The sequence below is a fragment of the Cucurbitaria berberidis genome (genome assembly GCF_010015615.1).
Source record: "Cucurbitaria berberidis CBS 394.84 unplaced genomic scaffold K460scaffold_1, whole genome shotgun sequence".
NCBI classification, from domain to species: domain Eukaryota; kingdom Fungi; phylum Ascomycota; class Dothideomycetes; order Pleosporales; family Cucurbitariaceae; genus Cucurbitaria; species Cucurbitaria berberidis.
This window is the reverse complement of record NW_024468935.1, coordinates 2,534,520-2,555,306: the sequence shown is the minus strand read 5'-3', so window position 1 is coordinate 2,555,306 and position 20,787 is coordinate 2,534,520. Positions and strand designations below refer to the sequence as shown.

General features: G+C 47.9%; 9 protein-coding genes across 9 annotated transcripts; 2 read left to right on the top strand and 7 right to left on the bottom strand.

The window, feature by feature from the left end:
* Nucleotides 1–541: 541 nt before the first annotated feature.
* Nucleotides 542–1,761, bottom strand: K460DRAFT_327487 (glycoside hydrolase family 43 protein; the record flags this gene model as incomplete). Its single annotated transcript, XM_040930673.1, has 4 exons — nucleotides 542–1,192; nucleotides 1,263–1,432; nucleotides 1,488–1,584; nucleotides 1,648–1,761. 4 exons carry the CDS (start codon nucleotides 1,759–1,761, stop codon nucleotides 542–544), a joined length of 1,032 nt encoding a protein of 343 aa, XP_040793088.1.
* Nucleotides 1,762–3,178: 1,417 nt separating this feature from the next.
* Nucleotides 3,179–4,083, bottom strand: K460DRAFT_269648 (NAD(P)-binding protein; the record flags this gene model as incomplete). The annotated part of the gene is made up of 2 exons (XM_040927587.1): nucleotides 3,179–3,603; nucleotides 3,660–4,083. The coding sequence occupies 2 exons, from the start codon at nucleotides 4,081–4,083 to the stop codon at nucleotides 3,179–3,181; spliced, it is 849 nt and encodes a 282-aa protein (XP_040793087.1).
* Nucleotides 4,084–4,219: 136 nt separating this feature from the next.
* On the bottom strand, nucleotides 4,220–4,671 carry K460DRAFT_17177 (uncharacterized protein). Its single transcript, XM_040926968.1, has one exon. The coding sequence runs from the start codon at nucleotides 4,615–4,617 to the stop codon at nucleotides 4,357–4,359; it is 261 nt and encodes an 86-aa protein (XP_040793086.1). The 5' UTR covers nucleotides 4,618–4,671; the 3' UTR covers nucleotides 4,220–4,356.
* Nucleotides 4,672–4,844: 173 nt separating this feature from the next.
* K460DRAFT_327481 (DNA replication licensing factor MCM3) lies at nucleotides 4,845–8,046 on the top strand. The gene is made up of 5 exons (XM_040930672.1): nucleotides 4,845–5,055; nucleotides 5,105–5,123; nucleotides 5,169–5,220; nucleotides 5,269–5,682; nucleotides 5,732–8,046. The coding sequence occupies exons 1-5, from the start codon at nucleotides 4,986–4,988 to the stop codon at nucleotides 7,793–7,795; spliced, it is 2,619 nt and encodes an 872-aa protein (XP_040793085.1). The 5' UTR covers nucleotides 4,845–4,985; the 3' UTR covers nucleotides 7,796–8,046.
* A 26-nt stretch (nucleotides 8,047–8,072) lies between these two features.
* On the bottom strand, nucleotides 8,073–9,354 carry K460DRAFT_382204 (NAD dependent epimerase/dehydratase family protein; the record flags this gene model as incomplete). The annotated part of the gene is made up of 3 exons (XM_040935400.1): nucleotides 8,073–9,102; nucleotides 9,155–9,183; nucleotides 9,331–9,354. 3 exons carry the CDS (start codon nucleotides 9,352–9,354, stop codon nucleotides 8,073–8,075), a joined length of 1,083 nt encoding a protein of 360 aa, XP_040793084.1.
* Nucleotides 9,355–10,366: 1,012 nt separating this feature from the next.
* Nucleotides 10,367–13,049, top strand: K460DRAFT_272515 (polysaccharide lyase family 1 protein; the record flags this gene model as incomplete). The annotated part of the gene is made up of 3 exons (XM_040927805.1): nucleotides 10,367–11,153; nucleotides 11,267–12,235; nucleotides 12,313–13,049. The coding sequence occupies 3 exons, from the start codon at nucleotides 10,367–10,369 to the stop codon at nucleotides 13,047–13,049; spliced, it is 2,493 nt and encodes an 830-aa protein (XP_040793083.1).
* A 1,000-nt stretch (nucleotides 13,050–14,049) lies between these two features.
* K460DRAFT_361295 (uncharacterized protein) lies at nucleotides 14,050–14,966 on the bottom strand. Its single transcript, XM_040932429.1, has one exon. It carries the CDS (start codon nucleotides 14,910–14,912, stop codon nucleotides 14,217–14,219), a length of 696 nt encoding a protein of 231 aa, XP_040793082.1. The 5' UTR covers nucleotides 14,913–14,966; the 3' UTR covers nucleotides 14,050–14,216.
* A 483-nt stretch (nucleotides 14,967–15,449) lies between these two features.
* K460DRAFT_361293 (HET-domain-containing protein) lies at nucleotides 15,450–18,087 on the bottom strand. The gene has a single exon (XM_040932428.1). The coding sequence runs from the start codon at nucleotides 17,812–17,814 to the stop codon at nucleotides 15,691–15,693; it is 2,124 nt and encodes a 707-aa protein (XP_040793081.1). The 5' UTR covers nucleotides 17,815–18,087; the 3' UTR covers nucleotides 15,450–15,690.
* A 730-nt stretch (nucleotides 18,088–18,817) lies between these two features.
* On the bottom strand, nucleotides 18,818–19,886 carry K460DRAFT_382201 (kinase-like protein; the record flags this gene model as incomplete). The annotated part of the gene is made up of 3 exons (XM_040935399.1): nucleotides 18,818–19,165; nucleotides 19,307–19,706; nucleotides 19,759–19,886. The coding sequence occupies 3 exons, from the start codon at nucleotides 19,884–19,886 to the stop codon at nucleotides 18,818–18,820; spliced, it is 876 nt and encodes a 291-aa protein (XP_040793080.1).
* Nucleotides 19,887–20,787: the final 901 nt, after the last annotated feature.

Below are 20,787 nucleotides of genomic sequence, written 5' to 3'. Positions count from 1 at the left end.
ACAATTCTTACATTGATAATGACATTTACAGCATAACCCATACCGTCGTCAACGTGTACTAAACCCTTTCAGTACATCGTGTATCGTAATGTCTGTCCCTCTATCATGCCCGACCCACGTGCACCGACATCCATCTTAGCCAAGAATTGTAAATGTCGCATGTCCTGATGACTTATGGCGCCTGCCCAATGAACCGGAACGCCTCGCTCGAAACGCAGAAACAATAAACTGACAACCATGTGAAAAAGGCACGCTATTCGCCCTGTCATAGTGCATCCCAAATCCTTGAGAGCACACTACGCCTCCGTGGGTTCGCCGACCCTGAAGTAAAAAACGACGGTGTTGAACTTTCGAAATGATGAAACAATGACTACCTCCAAGGATTCGCCGACCCGTGAGGTAAACAATCGAGATGATCAAACAACGACTGGCCAGCCGTTCTTGATTTCAAGGTAGTTGTACCCAAAGAAGAACTGATGAGCCTGATACCCGACACTCCGCCGCACTATCCATGTCAGCCCTTTATCCTTTGCTCGGAGCGTCATGTACACTTACCGTAGTGATAATACAGAACCATCTTGCCAGTCTCCGGGTGCTCCATGATGCCTTGACCGCCCGGTGCATATATATCACCATGACTAGCAAGGATAGTAGTACCACCGCTCTCAGTTAGACAGTTTTTGCCTTGTTGATCGAAGTAAGGTCCGGTAATCGAATCTGATCGACAAACAGCGACGTGGTATTCGTCTCCTGGAGGCACGAGATCCTTCTCTGTGCGACAGCACTGGCCGACGGAGAATAATATATAGTAAAAGCCGCCGAACTTGTGCATGGACGCACCCTCCACGACAGCTTGGTTGACGGTGGTGTTGCCAACGATGTTCGTGATATCATTCGCCTGTCCTCCCCAGGCAATGAGGTCCTGATGATCATGCATCTCGACTTGCTGGATTCCGCTCCAGTAACTACCGAAGGTAAAGTAATACGGGCTGTCGGCTTGTTCTTGGAAGACGTAAGGGTCGATCAGGTTGTATCTCGAATTTTGAGGGAGGCCAATTGCGCCGTGGTCTTTCCAGGTGCCCGGTTCGAGGGACGTAGAGGTCGCGACACCAATCTCGGAGTGTTGGGAGTAGATGTAGGAGACGGAATAGTGGCAGTAGAAGACATCGTCGCGCTTGGATATCGAGGGAGCCTGGTGTTGTTTTAGCTATTGGTACGTATGGCTGGGATGCCTCAGGGGTCTGTGAATAGTGAGAGCTTACCCAGATATCCTGATCCTCGCGGATGAAGATGCTCGTGCCATCTGATAACAAGGCACCGCGATAGTGCCATGGCCCAGAGAGTGAAAGCGCACTAGCAACTGATATATTGCCACTGGTGGAAAATCGCCAGTAGACGCCGTCTTCGTAGAACATACTTGGGTCATGGATCCCTTGCAGAAAGTTAGGGTATCTCTCGCGTCTATTTTGCACATGAAATCTACGTACCTGTACAGTCCCCATGGCAAGGCTCCGGCTCGGGGTAGTATCCTGAGATAGGTGCTTGATCGTGTGCTTGCGGATCCGGTTTCGGGTGTGGTTGCGGCTCTGGCTGCGGTTGAGGAACTGGTCCAGGCCCTGGCGAGGGCACTGGCACTGGAGCAGGTACGGGAGAAGCGAGTGCGCCCTGTAGTAGAAATGGTAGGAAGGTCGCGCTAGTTATGGCGAGTGATATAAGCATTGCGCTCGTAAATCGCGCAATAGCTGAGTCCCGCAGAAACATTTTACAGGCTCTTTAACGTTTGTACAGTGATATGAAAACAGGAGATAATGAAAAGCAATGGGTACAAAAGCGGATGGAGTTCTTAAGCAGAGAGTGAAATATAAGTACGTGAAGCGTAATGAGAATCACCATGGTCACGCCGACACCGACGTCAACATCGGCCGCGTTTGCACCCCGGCTGACCGCCGAAGGCCAAAAGGGAAAATTGCGACTTTGGGGAACCATCGTATAAGTCCCCGTGACTGGTGTCGGCTGGGGATGTGAGTAGGAGATGCCGTGAAGTGAATTGCTACCTTACTATTGGTCGAATCTCAACGGTTTGTACCTCCGTATCAAGTTTATTAATATCCGCAACGCCCTATATCAGTCATGTGGAGACAACGGGGGAGCGTCAGATGCTCTGACTCGGACCTCCGAAGATTCTCGTAATGATTACAGCGGTGAAGAGCCCACAGTGATGACCTAATAGCTTTTCAAGATAACATTGACCGCCGAGGTGAAGGCGGCTGTGTGATCGCAGATCTCACATTCCATATCAAGCTTCCGAGTTGAAGATGCAGGCCAACATGTAGAGTGCTACTGATATGTGTGCCTCGTAAGGGAAGGTCTCCAACAGTCGTCGCGCACCACAGTTAGGTAGCACTAAGGTCCAGCTCCGAGTGTGGCAAATGATGTCAGCAGTGGACATCCGATGCGGCTTCGAGATACTGGGTACACAATATCCGCCACGTGCCGTGTAATCGTTGGTGTTTGTACTAGTTGTGAGACGTTGAGCGACCCTATAACTCGATCGGCGGCGGCGGAGAGGTTTGTGATATGAGCTATCAGCGTTCGTCAAGTGTCCACTAACCAACTTACCATTGGGGTGCGAGGAATTCCATTTATCCGTAGCTACGTAGTTAAAATATATGAATAACGCTTCGACTAAGCTCCTGGTTGGGGCGCAACGTGGCTACGACCACAGCATCGTTTCTGTGTCACAGAACGCCAGCTTGCAGCTAGCTGCCTCGAAATAGGAAATCCTATCTCCAATACCGTTTTTGTGTCCCGCACTCATGGGATCTACGCATGCTGTATCTAGTATCGGTTGAAGCGCCTCGAGTTTTTTTTTCAGATTAACTGGGAAATACGAGATTACTAGAAGACTTTCAAGTTATATCGTCTATAGAAACGGGCGAGTGTTTGAAAGTGGAACGTAACATGCTTACGAATCAGAGTCGGTCGTAGCTGTAAAGATATCAATAGATCTGCAGTTGTCTGTATATTGATTCGAATAGGCGGAAATCTTTCGGAGCCAGCTAAATTTGTTGTTCACGAAGGTCGCGCAAAAGTAGCGGTGACGAAAGACTACTCATTCACCTGCCTCATCCGTGCCATCCGTGCCAGTTTTTCTCTTCTTTTACGTGGCTTGTGATATCTAGCTCGGCGCCTGGTATCCTTCTACATCGGTGCTGTTACTCCACTTCTCGAACTTCTTTACGCTCTCGTTGTAAGACTCGAGCTTTTTGTTGATCAGCGTATACGCATCGGTGCCAACTGCACATCGAATCGGTGGTTCATCCATTACAGCCAAGTCATAGAAGACCTTTGCAGCCTTGGCTGGATCACCAGCTTGCGTATGATGGCGGCGTTGTGCATTTTCCCGTGCATTAATATGGTCGTATGCTGGGTTTGAAACTTCGCCGAAGTCCATGCTACGGCCCGCCCAGTCCGTTCGGAAGCCGCCAGGCTCGATACAGGTGAACTTAATTCCCCATTCGGGCTTTACCTCCTTGGAGATGGCTTCGGTAAAGCCCTCGACTGCCCATTTACTGGCACAGTAGACGGAATAGCTAGGAACGCCTATCCCGAGTTAGTACCGAGTGCAACATTTGTGAGGTAAAAACACGATCACTCACCGACCTGACCGCCAACTGAAGTCACTTGCTGGATGACACCCCCCGTCCCCAAGTCGCGCATCGTCTCCATCGCCTTCCTTGTCACATCAATAAGCCCGAAGAAGTTGACCTCCATCTGCTGCCTAATTTGCTTCTCTGACAGAGTCTCAAAAGGCCCATTTAGTCCAAAGCCAGCGTTGTTGACTACAACATCAACGCGCTTAAACTTCTTGATAGTAGCGTCAAAGGCTCTGTCGATGGATTCCTTGTCTGTGACATCGAGATCGACTAGTAGGCTGTTGGAGTCGTTGGCACCGTCGAAGGCCAACTTCGAGCTATTGCGAGCAGTGGCGACGACGTAGTCACCACTTTTGAGGACGACTTTGACGAGCTCCTCGCCAAAGCCGGTGGAGGTGCCGGTGATAAAAAAGATGCGGGGTACCATGGCGGGTTTGTTGAGTCAAGATGAAGGAATTTGAATAATCAGATCAAGCGTACCGACTGTTACGTGCAATTTCCTAGGTATGGTCCTGGTGGATTTTCGACTGCTATATACCTTAAGAGGGCAAGCTACGTCAATAGGACGTAACGGACTTAGCGTCAAAATGGAGATAAGAGCCATCAGGGAAAAGCCAGGAAGTATCGAAGTGGAGAACAAGGGGTTCGCAGTGTGGGTAGAGATCTTTCTGACGTTGACATTAGCAAGTTGTGTGGCTTGTTAGAGGACCCTTGGTGACAAATTGCACGTGTTGGTAGTAAACTGCTGCTCTCCGATGCGCCAAGAAGGTGACGTTACTGGACATGAAGGTAAATGCCGGCTAAAGCCGTGTTGCAAAACTCGCCGCATACTGCGACATTTGCCAACTGCGAAGCGGCAGTGTATCGATGCGAAGAAGCGGAAGTTATAACTATATAGCTCTGGTACTGCTAGGACGCCAGACGCTCCCTGGAATGCTCGAGTTAAAAGGACGTTCGACATGGATATGACGAGATAAATGTGATTTGATAAAACCACCTGGGCAATTGGAAAAACTGGCCCTAGACTAAAGATAGGTGCCTAGGTAGGTTGAAGTCACAGCAATGCTGCTAGGCCTGAAGAAGAGATGTAATTGATCGAAGGACGCGTGAGACCGAAGGAGATTAGCGTAGAACGCGCTGCTGCACAACCTTGGAATTTACGCGATTGCGCTTGCCAGCCCTGAATCTGCCCCTCAACTCCGCAGCAACTTCTACAACACAGCGACTATTCACTTCAGATAGCCTGCTTTTTGTACTAAGCTCCTTGAATTCCATTGTCGTGTATAAGCCTGAGTTCAACAACACCGGCACCAACGCATACTCTACAACATGGCTGAGGTGATAAGGGATGAAGAGGTGCGCAGGCGCGTACGACTTGCACTCGAGTTCCTCGACCCAGGTATGATCGGAACTATCTTGCGAAGGACTACGAACTGATGGTAGTACAGATGATGTCTCTCGACGCAGGTATGCGACAATAACTTACCCCACAAGCGCATACTGACTGCTCAGCTACCGCCCTGACATTTTGGTGATGCTGAACCGAGGCATGCGGAGACTCAGAGTACGTCCAAACTCAGTCTTATTACACACCTCTACTAATTCTTTTCAGGTCAGCATAGACGAGATCCGATCACACAACCGCGAGCTCGCCGATGGTCTCCTGAACCAGCCCTTCGAATTCGTAGAAGCCTTCGATCGCGCCCTTAAGGACGTCGTACGCACTTTCACAGACCGCCCAAAGTCCGAGACTAGCGAGGATGTGGTGTATTACTGCGCATACATTGGCAGCTTCGGCGAGTTCTCTGTCAATCCCCGAACGCTGAGCTCAAACCAGCTCAACCATATGGTGTCGCTAGAGGGCATTGTCACTAAGACATCGCTTGTACGGCCGAAGGTGGTCAAGAGTGTGCATTACAACGAGAATAAGCAGAAGTTTCATTACAGGGAGTATAGGGATCAGACTATGACTACAGGCGCGGCGAGCACGAGCGTGTACCCCACAGATGATGGTGAGGGCAATGCAGTGAGTGCAACAAGCGTAGCATATACTACAGGATGCTGATTATATTTAGTTAGTTACAGAGTACGGCTACTGCATTTACCGCGATCACCAGACTATCTCGATTCAGGAAATGCCAGAGCGCGCCCCCGCTGGTCAGCTCCCGCGCTCTGTCGATGTTATTATGGACGACGACCTTGTAGATCAGGTCAAGCCTGGTGACAGAATACAACTTGTCGGCATCTATCGATCCCTCGGTAATCGCAATGCCGGAACAGGCAGCTCTACCTTCCGGACACTGATCCTTGCGAACAACGTCATCTTGTTATCGTCGAAGTCTGGCGGCGGTATTGCGCAGGTCAGCATCACCGACACCGATATCCGTAACATTAACAAGATTGCGAAGAACAAGCGAGTCTTCGAGTTGCTCTCGCAGTCATTAGCGCCTTCCATCTACGGCCATGACTACATCAAAAAGGCCATACTGTTACTGCTTCTGGGAGGGCAAGAGAAGAATTTAGACAATGGCACCCATCTGAGAGGAGACATTAATATCCTCATGGTCGGTGACCCATCGACAGCCAAGTCGCAGTTGCTCCGATTCGTCCTGAATACTGCTCCTCTCGCCATTGCTACGACTGGTCGTGGTTCGTCAGGTGTCGGTCTTACAGCAGCTGTTACCTCAGACAAGGAGACTGGCGAACGACGCCTCGAGGCTGGTGCCATGGTTCTCGCTGATCGCGGTGTTGTGTGTATCGACGAATTTGATAAGATGTCTGATGTCGATCGGGTAGCTATCCACGAAGTTATGGAGCAGCAGACCGTCACGATTGCCAAAGCTGGTATCCACACCTCGTTGAATGCTCGGTGCAGTGTCATCGCTGCTGCCAACCCTATCTTCGGCCAGTACGATATCCACAAAGACCCACACCGCAATATCGCACTTCCCGATTCCCTTCTCTCGCGTTTCGACTTGTTGTTCGTTGTTACGGACGACATTGAAGATGCGCGCGACAGGCAGATTTCCGAGCACGTCCTTCGCATGCACCGGTACCGCCAACCCGGCACCGAAGAAGGCGCACCCGTTCGAGAAGAAGGAGACCAACTTTTAGGTGTAGGTCTTGAGACCGATACTGACGCCAACCGCCCGACTGAGGTCTATGAAAAATTTAATCCCATGTTACACTCCGGCGTGACAATCACAGTCGGAAGAGGCGCATCACGAAGGACTGAAGTTCTTAGCATCCCCTTCATCAAGAAATACATACAGTACGCTAAGCGGGAGAAGCCGATCCTTACGAAGGGCGCGGCAGACCACATCGTAGCTGCCTACTCTGCGCTACGAAACGACGAATTAGATGCTGGCACCCGCCGCACCTCGCCCATCACAGCCCGTACCCTCGAAACACTCATTCGTCTGTCGACCGCCCATGCTAAGGCTCGTTTGTCGAAGCGTGTGGAGCAGAAGGACGCCGATGTGGCAGAACAAATTCTGCGCTTCGCTCTGTTCAAGGAGGTCGTTGAAGACGACCGCCGCAAGCGGAGACGGACAGTCCGCGACCCAGATGCTATGTCTACTGACGGGGAGTCCTCTGGCGATGACGACGAGGATGGCGATGAGCAGGAAACAACACAGACTCGCCGCACTGGCGGTCCTTCAACTCGCAGTCAACATACTGGTATAACACCAACACCAGCTGCTGTTGAGCATGAGGAAGATGACGAGGATGATAATGCGGATCTCTACGAAGTCACACCCAAAACTCAGCGCACGACGCAACGAACAACGGGCCGCACACAGTCCTCTCGTGCTGCCGCTTCGTCTTCTCAAGTCAGTGCTGCGTCGTCACGTCCAGAATCACAATTGCCGCCCACACAATCCGAATCGCAGGACTCACAGAGTATCACACCTGCGCGCGTGCAGGTCTTCCAAACAGCACTTGGACAACTCATCGATGGCCCACTATTTGCTAACGATGCTGCCGATGTCGAACCACTTGTTGCTGCAGTTAACGCACGACTGGGTGGCGGTACCGGACGCGAAGCATTTGGTGAGGACGAAGCGGAGAAAGCGCTTGAGGCGCTGAGTGAACGGAATAAGATTATGTACTCGGGCGGTATTGTGTACAAGATCTAGAGCGAACGCAGGCATGAGCACGATGGGATGACGAGATGATAGTACAACGGATGGGAATTCTTGGCATGTTTTGGCGTTTGGGTAGTGCGGAGTCCATTTGATAGTGCATTTGCAAATACCATGCCTGTATAAGAACGAGTGGTTGGTTTGCAAGTATACATTTATTGCGAATGGAAAGTTAGACTGACTTCAATTGCCATACTCGCAGACTTGAGTGGCAACAAGAAGCCGCTCGTACATTCAGCCACTGGACTACCCCATATAATGGGCTCACCGTTTACGCATCCTTTGTTACAGCAAGCCAATCGGCTTCAATATCGCTCTCCATGTCAAGAACTTTCGCTTCCCAACCCCACTGCGTAGCCCTCTCCGCATATGTGCGGCTATTACTCGCAAAAGCCAACTCTGCAAGACCAGGAAACCCGTCCAGCCCCCACGCCTTCTCCGCTTCTGTCAAGTCCACGTGCTTGACCTCTGTATCTGCAGGAATCTTGCCTAGCTTGAGTCCCACATTGATAATAGCATGCGCAAGTTCGTTCCAGGAGTTGCGAACCGTCCCAGAGAATAGGAGACCGTCCTTCCCACTCGGAACATCTTCGTCCTGAAGGATGCGGGAAATCAAGATCTTGAACAGCGCGACCAAGTCTTGGATATGCACACGATCCCACACCCCGTTGCCCTCACCGGCAACAGCCAAGTATCCATGCTTCAACACCGACTTGATGAAGACCGGAATCTGGATCGAGATCTTATTTCCCGGCCCAGCCCCGGTTCCATACACTGTAGGAAGCATAACGACGTGTGTCTTGACCCCTACCTCAAGCGCAGTGTCGATGACGTTGAGATCAGTTGTGCGCAGAGGATACGGTTCCTCGGCGTCGAGGCGCTTCTCAATCTCGTAAAGGGCGTTGGAGTCGAGGTCGGTAAACTCAAGGGGGATACCGAGCTTCTTGAATCGATCCGGTGCGCTGAATGGCCTGTCGGCGAAGTTCGATGTTCCAGAGGAGGCTTGAATGATGACGGGCGTTCGCAAATCTGGGTTCGCAAGCTTCCTATCCCCTAAGCCGAGAACCAGAGCCTTAGCATGCTCAGGCATAACGTTGTATGCGAAATTAACGATGATGTCGTAGTTGCTAGCAATATGGCGCAGTTCCGTAAGGTCCTCGGTATTTTGGAGGACGAGTGGCGTCACGTCGAGATTGGTGAAGAGAGAGGCCTGAGAAGAGGAACGAAGAAGGACAGAGTAAGTGGCAGACAGCAAGATAGAGTTGTTGGAGGTAAGGACCTCCGCGAGGAATCCTCCGCCACTGGAACTTTTGTTAGTGTTTGCAAAATAAGAAGTAGCATGGGAGAGGTCACAGGTAGCCAGTTGCTCCTGTTATGAGGATCTTTGGTGGTGCCATTGCTAATGAAGATAATGTTCGAGATGCCTCTTTGTAATAGGACGAAAACGTGGAGATTTTGTGAGATTCTTAGATTGTAGAAGTATTGGAAGTCTTCAGGATATGATGATGTTGGTGAAGCTTCCTCAGTACGCTCCTGGAAGCTTTATACTTCATGATGCCCATGCTTCCCGAGTTTTGGCCTTCCTGCTTTATAATGCCCTTTCTCCTGCTCAGGTATCTTCTCTACTCTTTTTATCTCTACTCTAGGGGTTGTTGGAGCACATTGGTTGACAGCCATGAACTATCGCTAGAAAAGCTTAGCGTCGCAACGATGTGTAAGCTTCCGCTTGCATGCATTTCTCAGCGTCAGTCCGCTCATATTTCCGCTGACTCCGCTCAGCGCTCCCACCATGCTAAAAATGACATCGTTTTGGTGTATGCCCGGTTTTCTCCTTAATTTCCCTAACGCGTTAGACTGCAGTTTAGACGCAGTCTAGAGTCTTCTGCATCACGGCATCTTTCCTTTAGCGCGTCGAAATAGAGATCGACAGTCCTCACCTCGATGTTAATTTCTCGATTTCGGGCGAAGGTACGCTGGACGGTAAGAGAATGCGCGGTATCGACCGACAATATTGTCTCGGGTCTGGTGTAAACAATGAACCGCGGTCTAGTTCGCAGCGCGTGCAATCATCCCGTTGTGGCCCAACCGGACCATCAACAGACGTCCCGAACACACTGCAACAGTCAGCTCTCGACGCTACAACTCACTCCTACGATCCTTGTTTCCTACCCCTACCAACCGAATGCGACAAAGCCGGAAGTCGTTAACCGCCTGTAGCGTTGAATCGCTCACAAGGCCCATCCTGATCCTTCACAGCCCGCGCTCTAACCCAGACAGGAGCTTCCATGTTCCTATACACTCCAAAAACAGTTACACAAACAGATCTGGAAAGGCGTTGTGGTGGGTAGGACAGCGTCTTTACTTAATGTCGATCAAACGTGTGCCCAAGATGAAGGACCGGTGGGTAAGATGTTGGGATTATCCATCGTTTAATAAGATTCGGCGCAATAGTTTCCTCCAACCCCAGTTGTCGGGTTGTTTTGTTTCGCAGCCTCGTTAACTTTTTTTTAAACCACTTTCGTTGGTATATCCGATTCTTAGCCCTACCTACTTTGCTTCAACGCTATGAAGCCATTCCTTTGGGTCGGCATTTTGCTGACGGCAGCGGCGGCCCAGTCAACACCCAACTCGAACGAAACGACTCCTTCGATACCAAATTCACCTGTTCGGGTCCGCCTCAACCCGGCTGGCATCCGCGATTTGAGCGACAGTGACTTCGTGACCTGGACTGTGCCTAATGCTGCTTCTGCGAATCTGAAGGGCAGTAATGGAACCGCTCTTTCGTTCACACTTTCCGCTGCTAGTGGCAAGCTGAGTGGCAATTATAACAAGGTTGTGTATACGCGCATGATAAGTTCGTTGGGCGAGCGCGTTATTGCCGAGGGAATCTCGACAGGAAACGACAATAGCAGTACCATTGGAGGTGCCGCGATCACGTTGAGCATTTCTGGTCTTCCTGCTGGCGAGCACTCACTGCTGGCGTGGCATAATGCTTGGGACAAGATCAACGCTACAGCCTCTGTAACGGTTACAGTTGATGGGAAAGAGGCAGCAAAGAGCGTCAAGCAAACTGTACGCGCAGACAATATATGGGAGGCTACCGCGTCGTACATTACCTTCACGGCGACTGCAGACAAGGCCGTCGTGATAGTGTATACACCTGACAAGTCCGGCGATGGACGAGTTTTCTTGAACGGATTCGAGATCGACACTCCGGATTTGGAGCATCAGATCAGCTTCCCAAGTCCTGCCCATCGTGATGAGAGAGTTGAAGTCACGGGAAATAGCACAGATATTACTGCGTCTTGGAGAGCTGCGAAGACTGAAGGTGCCACCTACAACGTCTATCTCGGTAAGTAGAGTCATGTTCCCTTATCAGAGCGCTGTATATCCCATTTAGCGATCACCAGGTTTTCCAAGTTCTATACTTCATCAGATTTTTACTGACCATAACGCTACCTCTAGGCACTTCGATCACCGAGCTTCAAAGCGTGGCTACTGGGCTGAGCAAGACCAGCACCACACTTGATGGAGTCAATGCTCATGATACATTTTATTGGCGCGTGGATGGTGTTGTTGGCTCTAAAACATACATCGGCCGCGTATTCATATTTCGCGGTGCTCAAGTAGCTTTTCCAGGAGCTGAAGGTTACGGGCGATTGGCGCGCGGTGGACGAGGCGGAAAAGTGATTCACGTTACATCTCTCGAAGACAGTGAGGCAGAGGGTACTCTTCGCTACGCCTTGACCAAGGCTTCTGGACCTCGTACCATTGTCTTCGATGTCGGCGGCGTCATCACCACCAAATCACGGATCTCTGTTAATGGCCAATACATTACCCTAGCCGGTCAAACGGCTCCAGGAAAGGGTATCGTCATTCAAGGATTTCCCCTTGGTCTCACCGGCGCCACGGATGTGATTTTCAGACATATCCGCGTACGCCCAGGTACAGTGTCAGGGCAGACGATTGATGGCATGGGCATGCAAGGCTCCAACTACGCCATATTCGATCACTGCAGCATGGGATGGACGATCGATGAAGCCTTCTCTTCCCGTGATGCGAACAACATTACGTTTCAGCGCAACATGATAAGCGAGCCACTCAACATTGCAGGCCATAAGAATTACCCCAACGGAACTGCGCATGGTTACGCTGGCTCCATTGGTGGAGAAGTTGGATCATTTCACCACAACCTAATTGCTCACGCCGAGGGGCGAAGCTGGAGTATGGCCGGTGGGGTTGACGACAACGCAAACTTCGCCGGCAAACTAGACATTCGCAACAATGTCGTCTATAACTTTGGACACCGAGTGACGGACGGTGGTACGCACCAAGGCCAGTTCGTATCCAATCTGTACAAGCGAGGTCCTGCCTCAAATCTCACCTGGGCTCTGCGAGCCCAGTACGAAGACGGCTTACCAGGAACTCAGCAATGTAAGTAATCTCGAGGTATATATGGCTGCGTGCTTTAGTCCCTTATTCCCGGGTGCTAACTCTGTCGCTGCTTTTAGACTACTGCGCTGGTAACGCGATGCCTGGCGTATTTGACCAAGACAGCGAACAATACGTTGGCGACGGGACCGGTAAAACTAGAAACGTTGCTTGCTACGCCGATGTCACTGTAGAAGGTGTCAACTATAGAAAGTTTTTCGACAAACCTTTCTTCGAGAGCTACGTTACCACACAGTCCGCAACTGAAGCGTATAAGATCGTGCTCAGCGATAGTGGTGTGAGCCAGCCTGTGCAGGATGATCATGATAAGCGTATTGTGAAAGAGACTGCTGAAGGGACGACAACATATACGGGTAGCGTAGGCAAGAAGAAGGGTATCATTGATAACCCTGCTGATGTTGGTGGACTGGAAGATTTCCCTACCGCAGTTCGTTCCGCAACTTGGGACGCCAACAACGACGGCATCGCCGACTGGTGGGACGGGTCAACTGGCGGAGACGGATACACTCCTCTCGAAGGCTATCTCAACTTCATGGCTGAGCCACATAAGTTCGCCGCGCCGGGTGCGTCTGTTCAAATTGATCTCGGCGCTTTGGCTGCGGGCTTCAAGGAGCCTGCATTCACAGTTGCAGGTGCGATAATCGGCTCTGTTGCGGTCTCTGGTTCTACTGCAACCTACACGGCGAAGAATGCAGGCATCGAACGCCTCACTGTCTCTATCAAAGATAGCGAGGGCAGCGTCTGGTCTAGACCGTTCGGCATCGCAGTTTCTGAAGGCGCCGATAAATCCGAATAGGTTGAAATTCGTTGTGCGTCTTTCTGTACATAGTATCTTTTCTCGGATATATTTCTACATACGCTCTGCCTGATACTACACTTGCGCTGGATAGATTAGCTGTGAGAGCATGGCATTTCTTTTATCTGATGCAAGAGTGACATGATTCATAGATGCTCAATGAGCAGGCTATAACGATCTATACACTTTACGTCCTCTTACTATAGGCGTGTCTAGTGTTTATAGTAGATTCGAAGATACTTAGAGATTCATATGGGGTCAAGTGCTTGTCCTGGCGATTCAAGTAGCTTTTGGCGGGGTCGCCCCGATCCTGCAATTGCTGTCAAGTAAAGCTTCTGCTGTTTTTGGGAGCGAAGCATTCATAATGTTCTATATTACGAAGGGTTTCATTCTCGCGGAGAACATTGAAAGCGATGTCGATGTAGATGCACATGACCAGCTCGGGTTAAGATGAGGGGAACTGCAAGAGCGCTAGGCTCGCCCGGGATTGAAGGCGATGTTCCGGCCCACCCAATCGTCTCATTCCGCTCACTTCTCGCTCACTTCTGCTACTTAGAATACTGAGCTGGTAGATTGTACTTGTGCATACTCGTCCCAGCTGCGATCAGAATGCGTCAAACACCCCATAATTCTGCATATTAGACCTTCTATGAACCTGGCGACAATGAAGGGTCCGTGGATTGGATATAGATTACTGCGGACATGCACTTCAGGTGATATCAAGGAAAATTCCGCCATAGCGAGACAACCCTAGCTACACAACCTCTGCCAGCTGCGGAAACTTTACCAACTCAGGGATGGATTATTACGTGTTACTGCCGGTTGTTTGGAGTGGGCAAACGAAGATGCAAGGTGTTGGTACTTGGACTTTCAGCGTGGTCACTGAACTTCTTCGAGCGCATCGGTATCATCGGAAGTATCCCGTCTGCAGTTTTTGACAATCGGCCTTTAGGGCAGTTGTTTTCTTGTACAAGGTTTTGTCTGAGAGCCTGAAAAGAAATAGGGGTATATTGACTCGACGAAGCTCATGATCAAATAAATTTTACGCTTAAAATATCGCGACGCGCAAGCAACCTGAACACTATAAACAACACTATCTCGAGTGGCTCGCCCACAAATCTAAGTCCACTTCCCACTGTCAAATAATTCCTGACCCACCACCTTTTCTTACACATTTTTCACCTTACCCATTTCATATGCGTGCTCTGTTGTCTCATCAGGTCCTTCAACCTTCCCCGGCTTTGCAAAAGCAGCACCAAGCAGATGCAGTGGACTGTTCATCCTTACCGCCATAAGATAAAATAGCGTAAGCCCTATAAACACAACCTCATCCCGTACCTCCTCGCTGATATCTTCCTTCGACTTTTCGAAATAAAAATTGCCAACCTGTTTCAACGCCCAGATATTGACAGCAAACTTGGCGATAGGCAATTGATTCGCGTCTAGACAAATAAAGTTCCATGTCTTGTGTGTGCTATCTGTGATCCATGTGATGGCTACACGACCTGAGCCAGAAGATAGTGCTTTAGAAAGGTAGTTGTAGTGTGTTTTCCATCGCTTGAGCGGCTTGAGTTCGATTTTATGGCCGCGGATCTTGCAGTCTGCGCTGATAGAGACGCTGTGGATGGTTCCAGAGGCAATAGGGGAGCTATCGGTTGCAGACTCAAATCTTAGCTGTGGATGGGTGGGGCGGAAATGCTGAATGTATAGCGGTGTGAGATGATCGCCGTTCTTTTCGCTAATCTGATTACGGAATTTGCTCCATGCGAAGTCGATTTGAAGTGTGAGGCTTTGATGTGTGGGGCTTTGAATGGTTTGGGCCGGATTGGGTTGCGATGGGTTAAAATTTGAAGGGAACGACATAACTATCGATATATGTATTATCAAGAGTGTCTGTGTAGGAATCTGTGCTCTGTGTCGTGCCTGTCAAGTTAAAGTTGCCGTCTGATCTGCTTAAGTACCCATGTGGAACTCAGTCAGACGGAAGAGTCACCAAGCTCCACCTCGTGCTCAGCCTTGCACTCAGCCATCAGCATTGGGGGCCTAATTGAACATCTTGGCCATGATTGGAGCCGAACGCGACTTAGCGTAGAGTGCCTTAGGCTGAATCTCGGAGTGACGCAGTTCTCCATTTTTCTGATTCGTGTACAGGGCCCATGCACGCCACGCCAAATTCATATCATCTTTTACGTTAATAAGAAGGTTACGTTAACATGCGAAGCTTTAATCTGTGTTCATCGACTAGAATAAAAAAAGGTGTAAAGCTCAGAGAGCTCTCTTCAAATTTGCAGACAGTGACCGTGGAATTCTATAACTAGCTCGAAGGAAGACTAAAACTGCTCAGGCAGTTAGTCAATAATAATACGACGATACTATATACAATAAAAACTATGTGACCATGCCAGTCTACTATATTAAGCTATACTTTGAAAAGGATATACTGCAGCGCATTGCGAGCTGTGCATTTGCAGCTTGCATTGAGTTGATTCAATGGATAACTAGCTTATTTGCGTAAAGTGATCCGCCGCGTAGCATTACACGGCGGATAATGACCTAGTATTTCAAATGTGCTGAAAACATGATGCCAGTACTAACCCGTAGCTGTTTCGTTATACTTGTTTCCGTACTCGCTCCTACCGCACTAAATAACATTGATAGTGTGAACTAGGCCCGCCAAGCTAGCATTATCAAGATCTATATCTTCAACAATAGACTCTCCAGACGGAAATCCAAGTCGTGAAAGAAGTGAACTAGAAAGGCTGCCATCAAGCCAGTCAGAAAAGATGCCCATTCTGACATATGTAACCTCATCTGCTGTTTCAGGCAGCCTTCTTAATAGCAAACCAACGATGTCTGAACTCTCGATATTAATATACACAAACATAAAGAGGAAATTGGAGTTTCGTTCTTCAAGGAAAACTGGCCATCTTCCCGGATCTATCTCGGATCCAGACATATTCTTGTCCCAATGAATCCCTACATGGATACCCGCGGTTAATAAAGCTTCAGAACTGTCGTCGAAACCAGTCGATTGAATTATCCATTCATCGTCATAAAAATCGTCAGAATATATATCTGTCCTCATAACCCGAGCCCACCCTGCAATCCCTCGCAGAACCAATCTCGATGAAACAAAGCTGTGTAGCCCTGATATGTGTTCTGAGCTAACGGACGCGTCCAAGACCTCAGCCAAAGATGCATATTGAGTGTTGGTATGACTGTACCTGTGATCACTGATCACCGGTCCATCCACATTTGCCCAAGACCAGGTAGGCGCCAGGTAGGTCGGTACTGTAGACCGATTTTCTCTCCTCCGCATATCGAAATCTGTCGACCAGCACAACTGACTTTGAAGATCTCTCTTCCAGAGCCCTGCAAGATATATGTCCGCCGTTATATTCCTCATCTCTTCTGCTAAGCCAGCAAGGGCAATCATTTTGTCGGACACTCTAGAAAAGTGGCAATTCGAGTAAAAGTCCACCAGCGCAGCCCAGGCGACACGACGTTCCAGATCAGTCGTAACATCTAAGGTTGGTTTTCCGGTAAGTGGAGCCGCTTGGTTGGGTCCAGAGGAGTCCATCAAACTCTGTGGGATACCTGCGGGATATTGTTCAGAAGCAACAAGTTCTCGGCATTCCCAATATATCTGGCTTTTGGCAAAACTGAGCTGTTTTCTTGCTAGGAAGCGCTCCTGGGTGACCCATCCACGTGTGTTTAAAGGAGCTGCCATAAGATCATCGTAGTAGAGATTTGGCATATCTACCTGGTATTCTGTCGATTGGCCGTATCCGAGATCCAGTGGGAGTATCCTGGATTCTCTTTTTGCAAAGCAGCCATCATTTCCATCTGCTGCCCACGTTGCCGCGATATTGCAAGAAGCATGCTTATAGACCGATCCCATCATCGAGGCTTGAGATTTCCAATCCTTTAGGTCGTCTTGAACAATACATAGCGAATCGATCCAAATAAATTGAAACCCCAACGAGAAGGTTATGTGAAATGCATGCTGGAAGGATTTTGGGAGTCTAGAATAAGTGCTGAGCTTTGAATAAGCAGAGATATTCCTACTTGTTAGGCTTGTGTGCGTAGATGAACCCCAGCAGTGGCTGAGAGTAAGGTATCTGACGTTGCCAAAGTCGGCACGGAAAACAAGTTTCCAAGTGAAAGAGGCTCCATTATCTTGAGTGAATATTTCGATCAGTCTATCAGGCAAAAATGGTCGTAACCTCTGGTCCAAATCACGGCACCTTCTGTGAGACTCTGAACAGGTATGGATCCACTGACCCCACAATCTAGAATTTGCCATCGCTGAAGTAGTTCTGCTCGTGAAATACGGTTTCAAAGCAGTTCCTGAAACTGCTGCATAGTTTGATGCTTGTGAGAGATTGAAGTCCAATAGAAGGGGGCCATGAAGTTCCAACTGGGGGTCTTCAGTTACCATCATTGTAAGGATGAGGTAGTTTTCCTGGCTGAACATGTATAGTTCAACCCTCGATTTTCTAACCTTCTGCACATTGTTTCGGAATTCGGAACCCACTGTCAAGCGACTCCTGTGCTCTGTGGAGTTGCTAATTTGGTAGTCGATCTCGTGTTCCAACGATAATGTCCGCATTTGCTGACAGATCCAACAGCCTTCCCCATATAGATCTGACGGCTGAGATTCATGGAATATGGTTTCAGATTGACAATCTTGGTTCCCAGAACGTGCGCGATTTAAGCTATCGAAAGCAGCTTGGATCGAAGCGGTGCAACTTCGACAGAACATTCTAACGAATTATACCTTGCGGTAGATAAATTCGAGTATTTTGATAGTTCTTAGCTTCAAATTGAAGGCTTTCGATATGGAATGATGCTGTGCATGTGTCGTTTTACATAGTGTGGCCATGGGGCAGTACAAATGGGAATACGGTATCGGAGAGCAGCATCACTGCGCCATAATTTTCATTTGGTGTACGTGCAGACCACGTTTGGGCAATGAGGCGTAGGAGAATAGTAGGCGAGGCTTGAAGTACAATTTCATTGGGATTTAATCCGGGCGGAGACGGATGAGGCGGGAGGCTAGGTATTTAACACGAAGTATGACAAAACTCCTCTGGAAAGTGGGCAAGAACACTACTTGTTGTAGCTAGCCTAATCACAGAAGCGCTTGTGCACTCAATCGACGATGTGGAGAGACACATGCATGTGTCTAATCACATCCTGCTGTAAGCGCCGGGACACCAGCCTCTCCGTATTGGTTGTGGGTCCGCTAGCGTGCAACAGGTTCTGCTCGGGCTACCGAAGCGTTTTGAGACGCTACCAATCCACTTATGGGTACAAGTGGAACCATCAAGGATGTTGGCTATAGCCGTGGGAAACTTAGAGTAGAGATGGATAAGCCATAGCTCCAACGCTTTTTCCAACTTTCAGGATCAGTTGTTCAAACGAACGGATCGCAGTATACTCGAGAGAAATTATAGCGGTTAGGCATACTTAGGGGCTGGTTGCTTTAATTAAATCATAGGTGGTATTCCCGCACTAGGAGCCAAGCTCAATCTAACTTATTCCAGCATACATAATCATGCGTTTGTGGCGAGTGCGACTTCCGAACTCTCTAAAACATCCAATTGTCTTCCTGAGCAGCCGTCTGTCCCCCAGGTGTAGCCTTTCCTAAGGTTTCTATTGTGTCCTTGGTAACTGTCGCGCGACACTAAGATCAGACATGCCTATAGCCACAACCTCAATACGAATGATAACAAAGTCCGACACTCGTGCCCTGTCGAGATGCATCACGGAACGTCTGCGAACCATGTATGTGCCAGTGCCTCGCTGGCTGTGAGTCGTCGAGTGGGGTCCACATTCATAATTCGTACGACAAGATCCTTAAAATCTGGGTCGATGTCCTGCCACAGTCCAAACGGTCGCCTCGGATTGTCTGCATTGAAGTCTGCAGCTACCAAAGCGATGAATTGAGCCCAAGGACTGCCCCCAAGGTACCGAATGAGGCCGGCTATACCCTCTAGATCGGAGAAATAAGAAAGTTGGCGTTCGAGAACAATGTCCAAGATTTCGATTTCTTCTGAAACCTTTTCTTCGTCTACTGCGAGTATCACTCGCTTTGTGATGGCATAGATACACTGCAAGTTCGCTTCTTAGGTCAAGAAATCGTCTAGGAGTAGAGCAGGACTTACCACAAGACCAAATGAGAACATGTCCGATGGTGTGTGCACTTAAGCGGATGCGTGCGCCTCTGGACTTCGCCACATCCAGTTCCCCACCTGTCTTCCCTTGATAAAACAATTCTCTAGTACGTAGGCCGCATCTTCAATATCAGCAACCTGCACCTGCTCGACTGTTATCTGGCCACCACGCTCCTTCCACTCTATCAAGATGTTGTTCGCCTTGATATCGGTATGGACAATCCCTTTATCATGTAGAGCGGAAATCCCACGAAGGGTATCCCAGAGAATTCGTTTTATTATAGAAAGTGGGATTTCCTTTTGGACAAAAGATAGAAGGTGGTCCCGAAGGTATCTATATGCGAAAATAGATTTATCAGGGATAGCATCGTGGGAGACTCGTACGTAGGGTGAGATTCGAAGGTCGTCAAACATATCCTTGAAGTATTTGAAGTCATGTGGCGCGACACTTTTTAAGACGTATTTCTCGTCCCCAGATCTAGTATTGAAATGTTAGTAATTGATGCGGTCTAGGTTTATAATACACTGACGTCGCAAGATAAACACGTCCTTGGTTCCCAGGTTTATCTTGAAGGACTCTTTCAACGAGATAGCGACGACCTGACTGACCCAAGACTCGCGTAAGTGCAGCAGCTCGTGTGAACGTTGGGGCCGACATCTTTGTGGGTGGTCAATATCGATACAGAATAGTAGACCTCAAGGTAAGCACGCGAGATGTGAGCCCCAGCACTATCACTTTCTTAAGAAGATTTTCAAAGCGCCTACGCCCTAGTTAAGCTATTGCTAGTTTTATAAAAGTACTTTAAGTACAAAAATATTTATAATTATATTAATTTTTTTAAAATAAATTTTAAAATAGTTACTAACTATAGTTTTAAATTTTATTATTATTCTTTTATAGTACTAAATATTAATTTTTTACTTTTAATAACTACTAATAAGTCTAATATAAATTATAATTATATAAAAAGTTATTTACTTTTAAAATATATATAAAACTGCTCTGCTTTATAGCTTTTATTTTTTATCTATTATACTTTTATATAATAATAAAATAGATTTTTTTTTTTTTTACTACTTACTAAAATATTAACTTATTAAATTTCTTTTAGCTAACTTATAATAGGCTTTTAAATAATAGTATTTATAAAAGCAAAATTCTGCAGTTTAAAAAAATAAAAAAAATAGTAGCTTTTATACAAAATGCTTTTTTTTACTAAAAACTAATACTTAGTAAAAAACTTTTATTTTTTTATAACTATTTACTAATAGTTTATATACTAAAAAATACTCTAATAGTTAAAAATATTAAAAATACTAAAATTTAGCAATTTTAACTTTTTATATAAAAAATATTTATTTTTATTTTTACTATTACTAATTTAGACTACTTAGCTTTTTTTAAATAATTCTAAAAAATAATAAATAAACGGCTAGGTAGGCTGTATAGGCTATAAGCATTAAAATAATAGTAAAAGTCTAGTATTTAATTAAATGCAGGAGCAGAAATTAAGTAACTAAAGCATTATTTTTATTAAAATAGGCAGGTTAAGAAACTA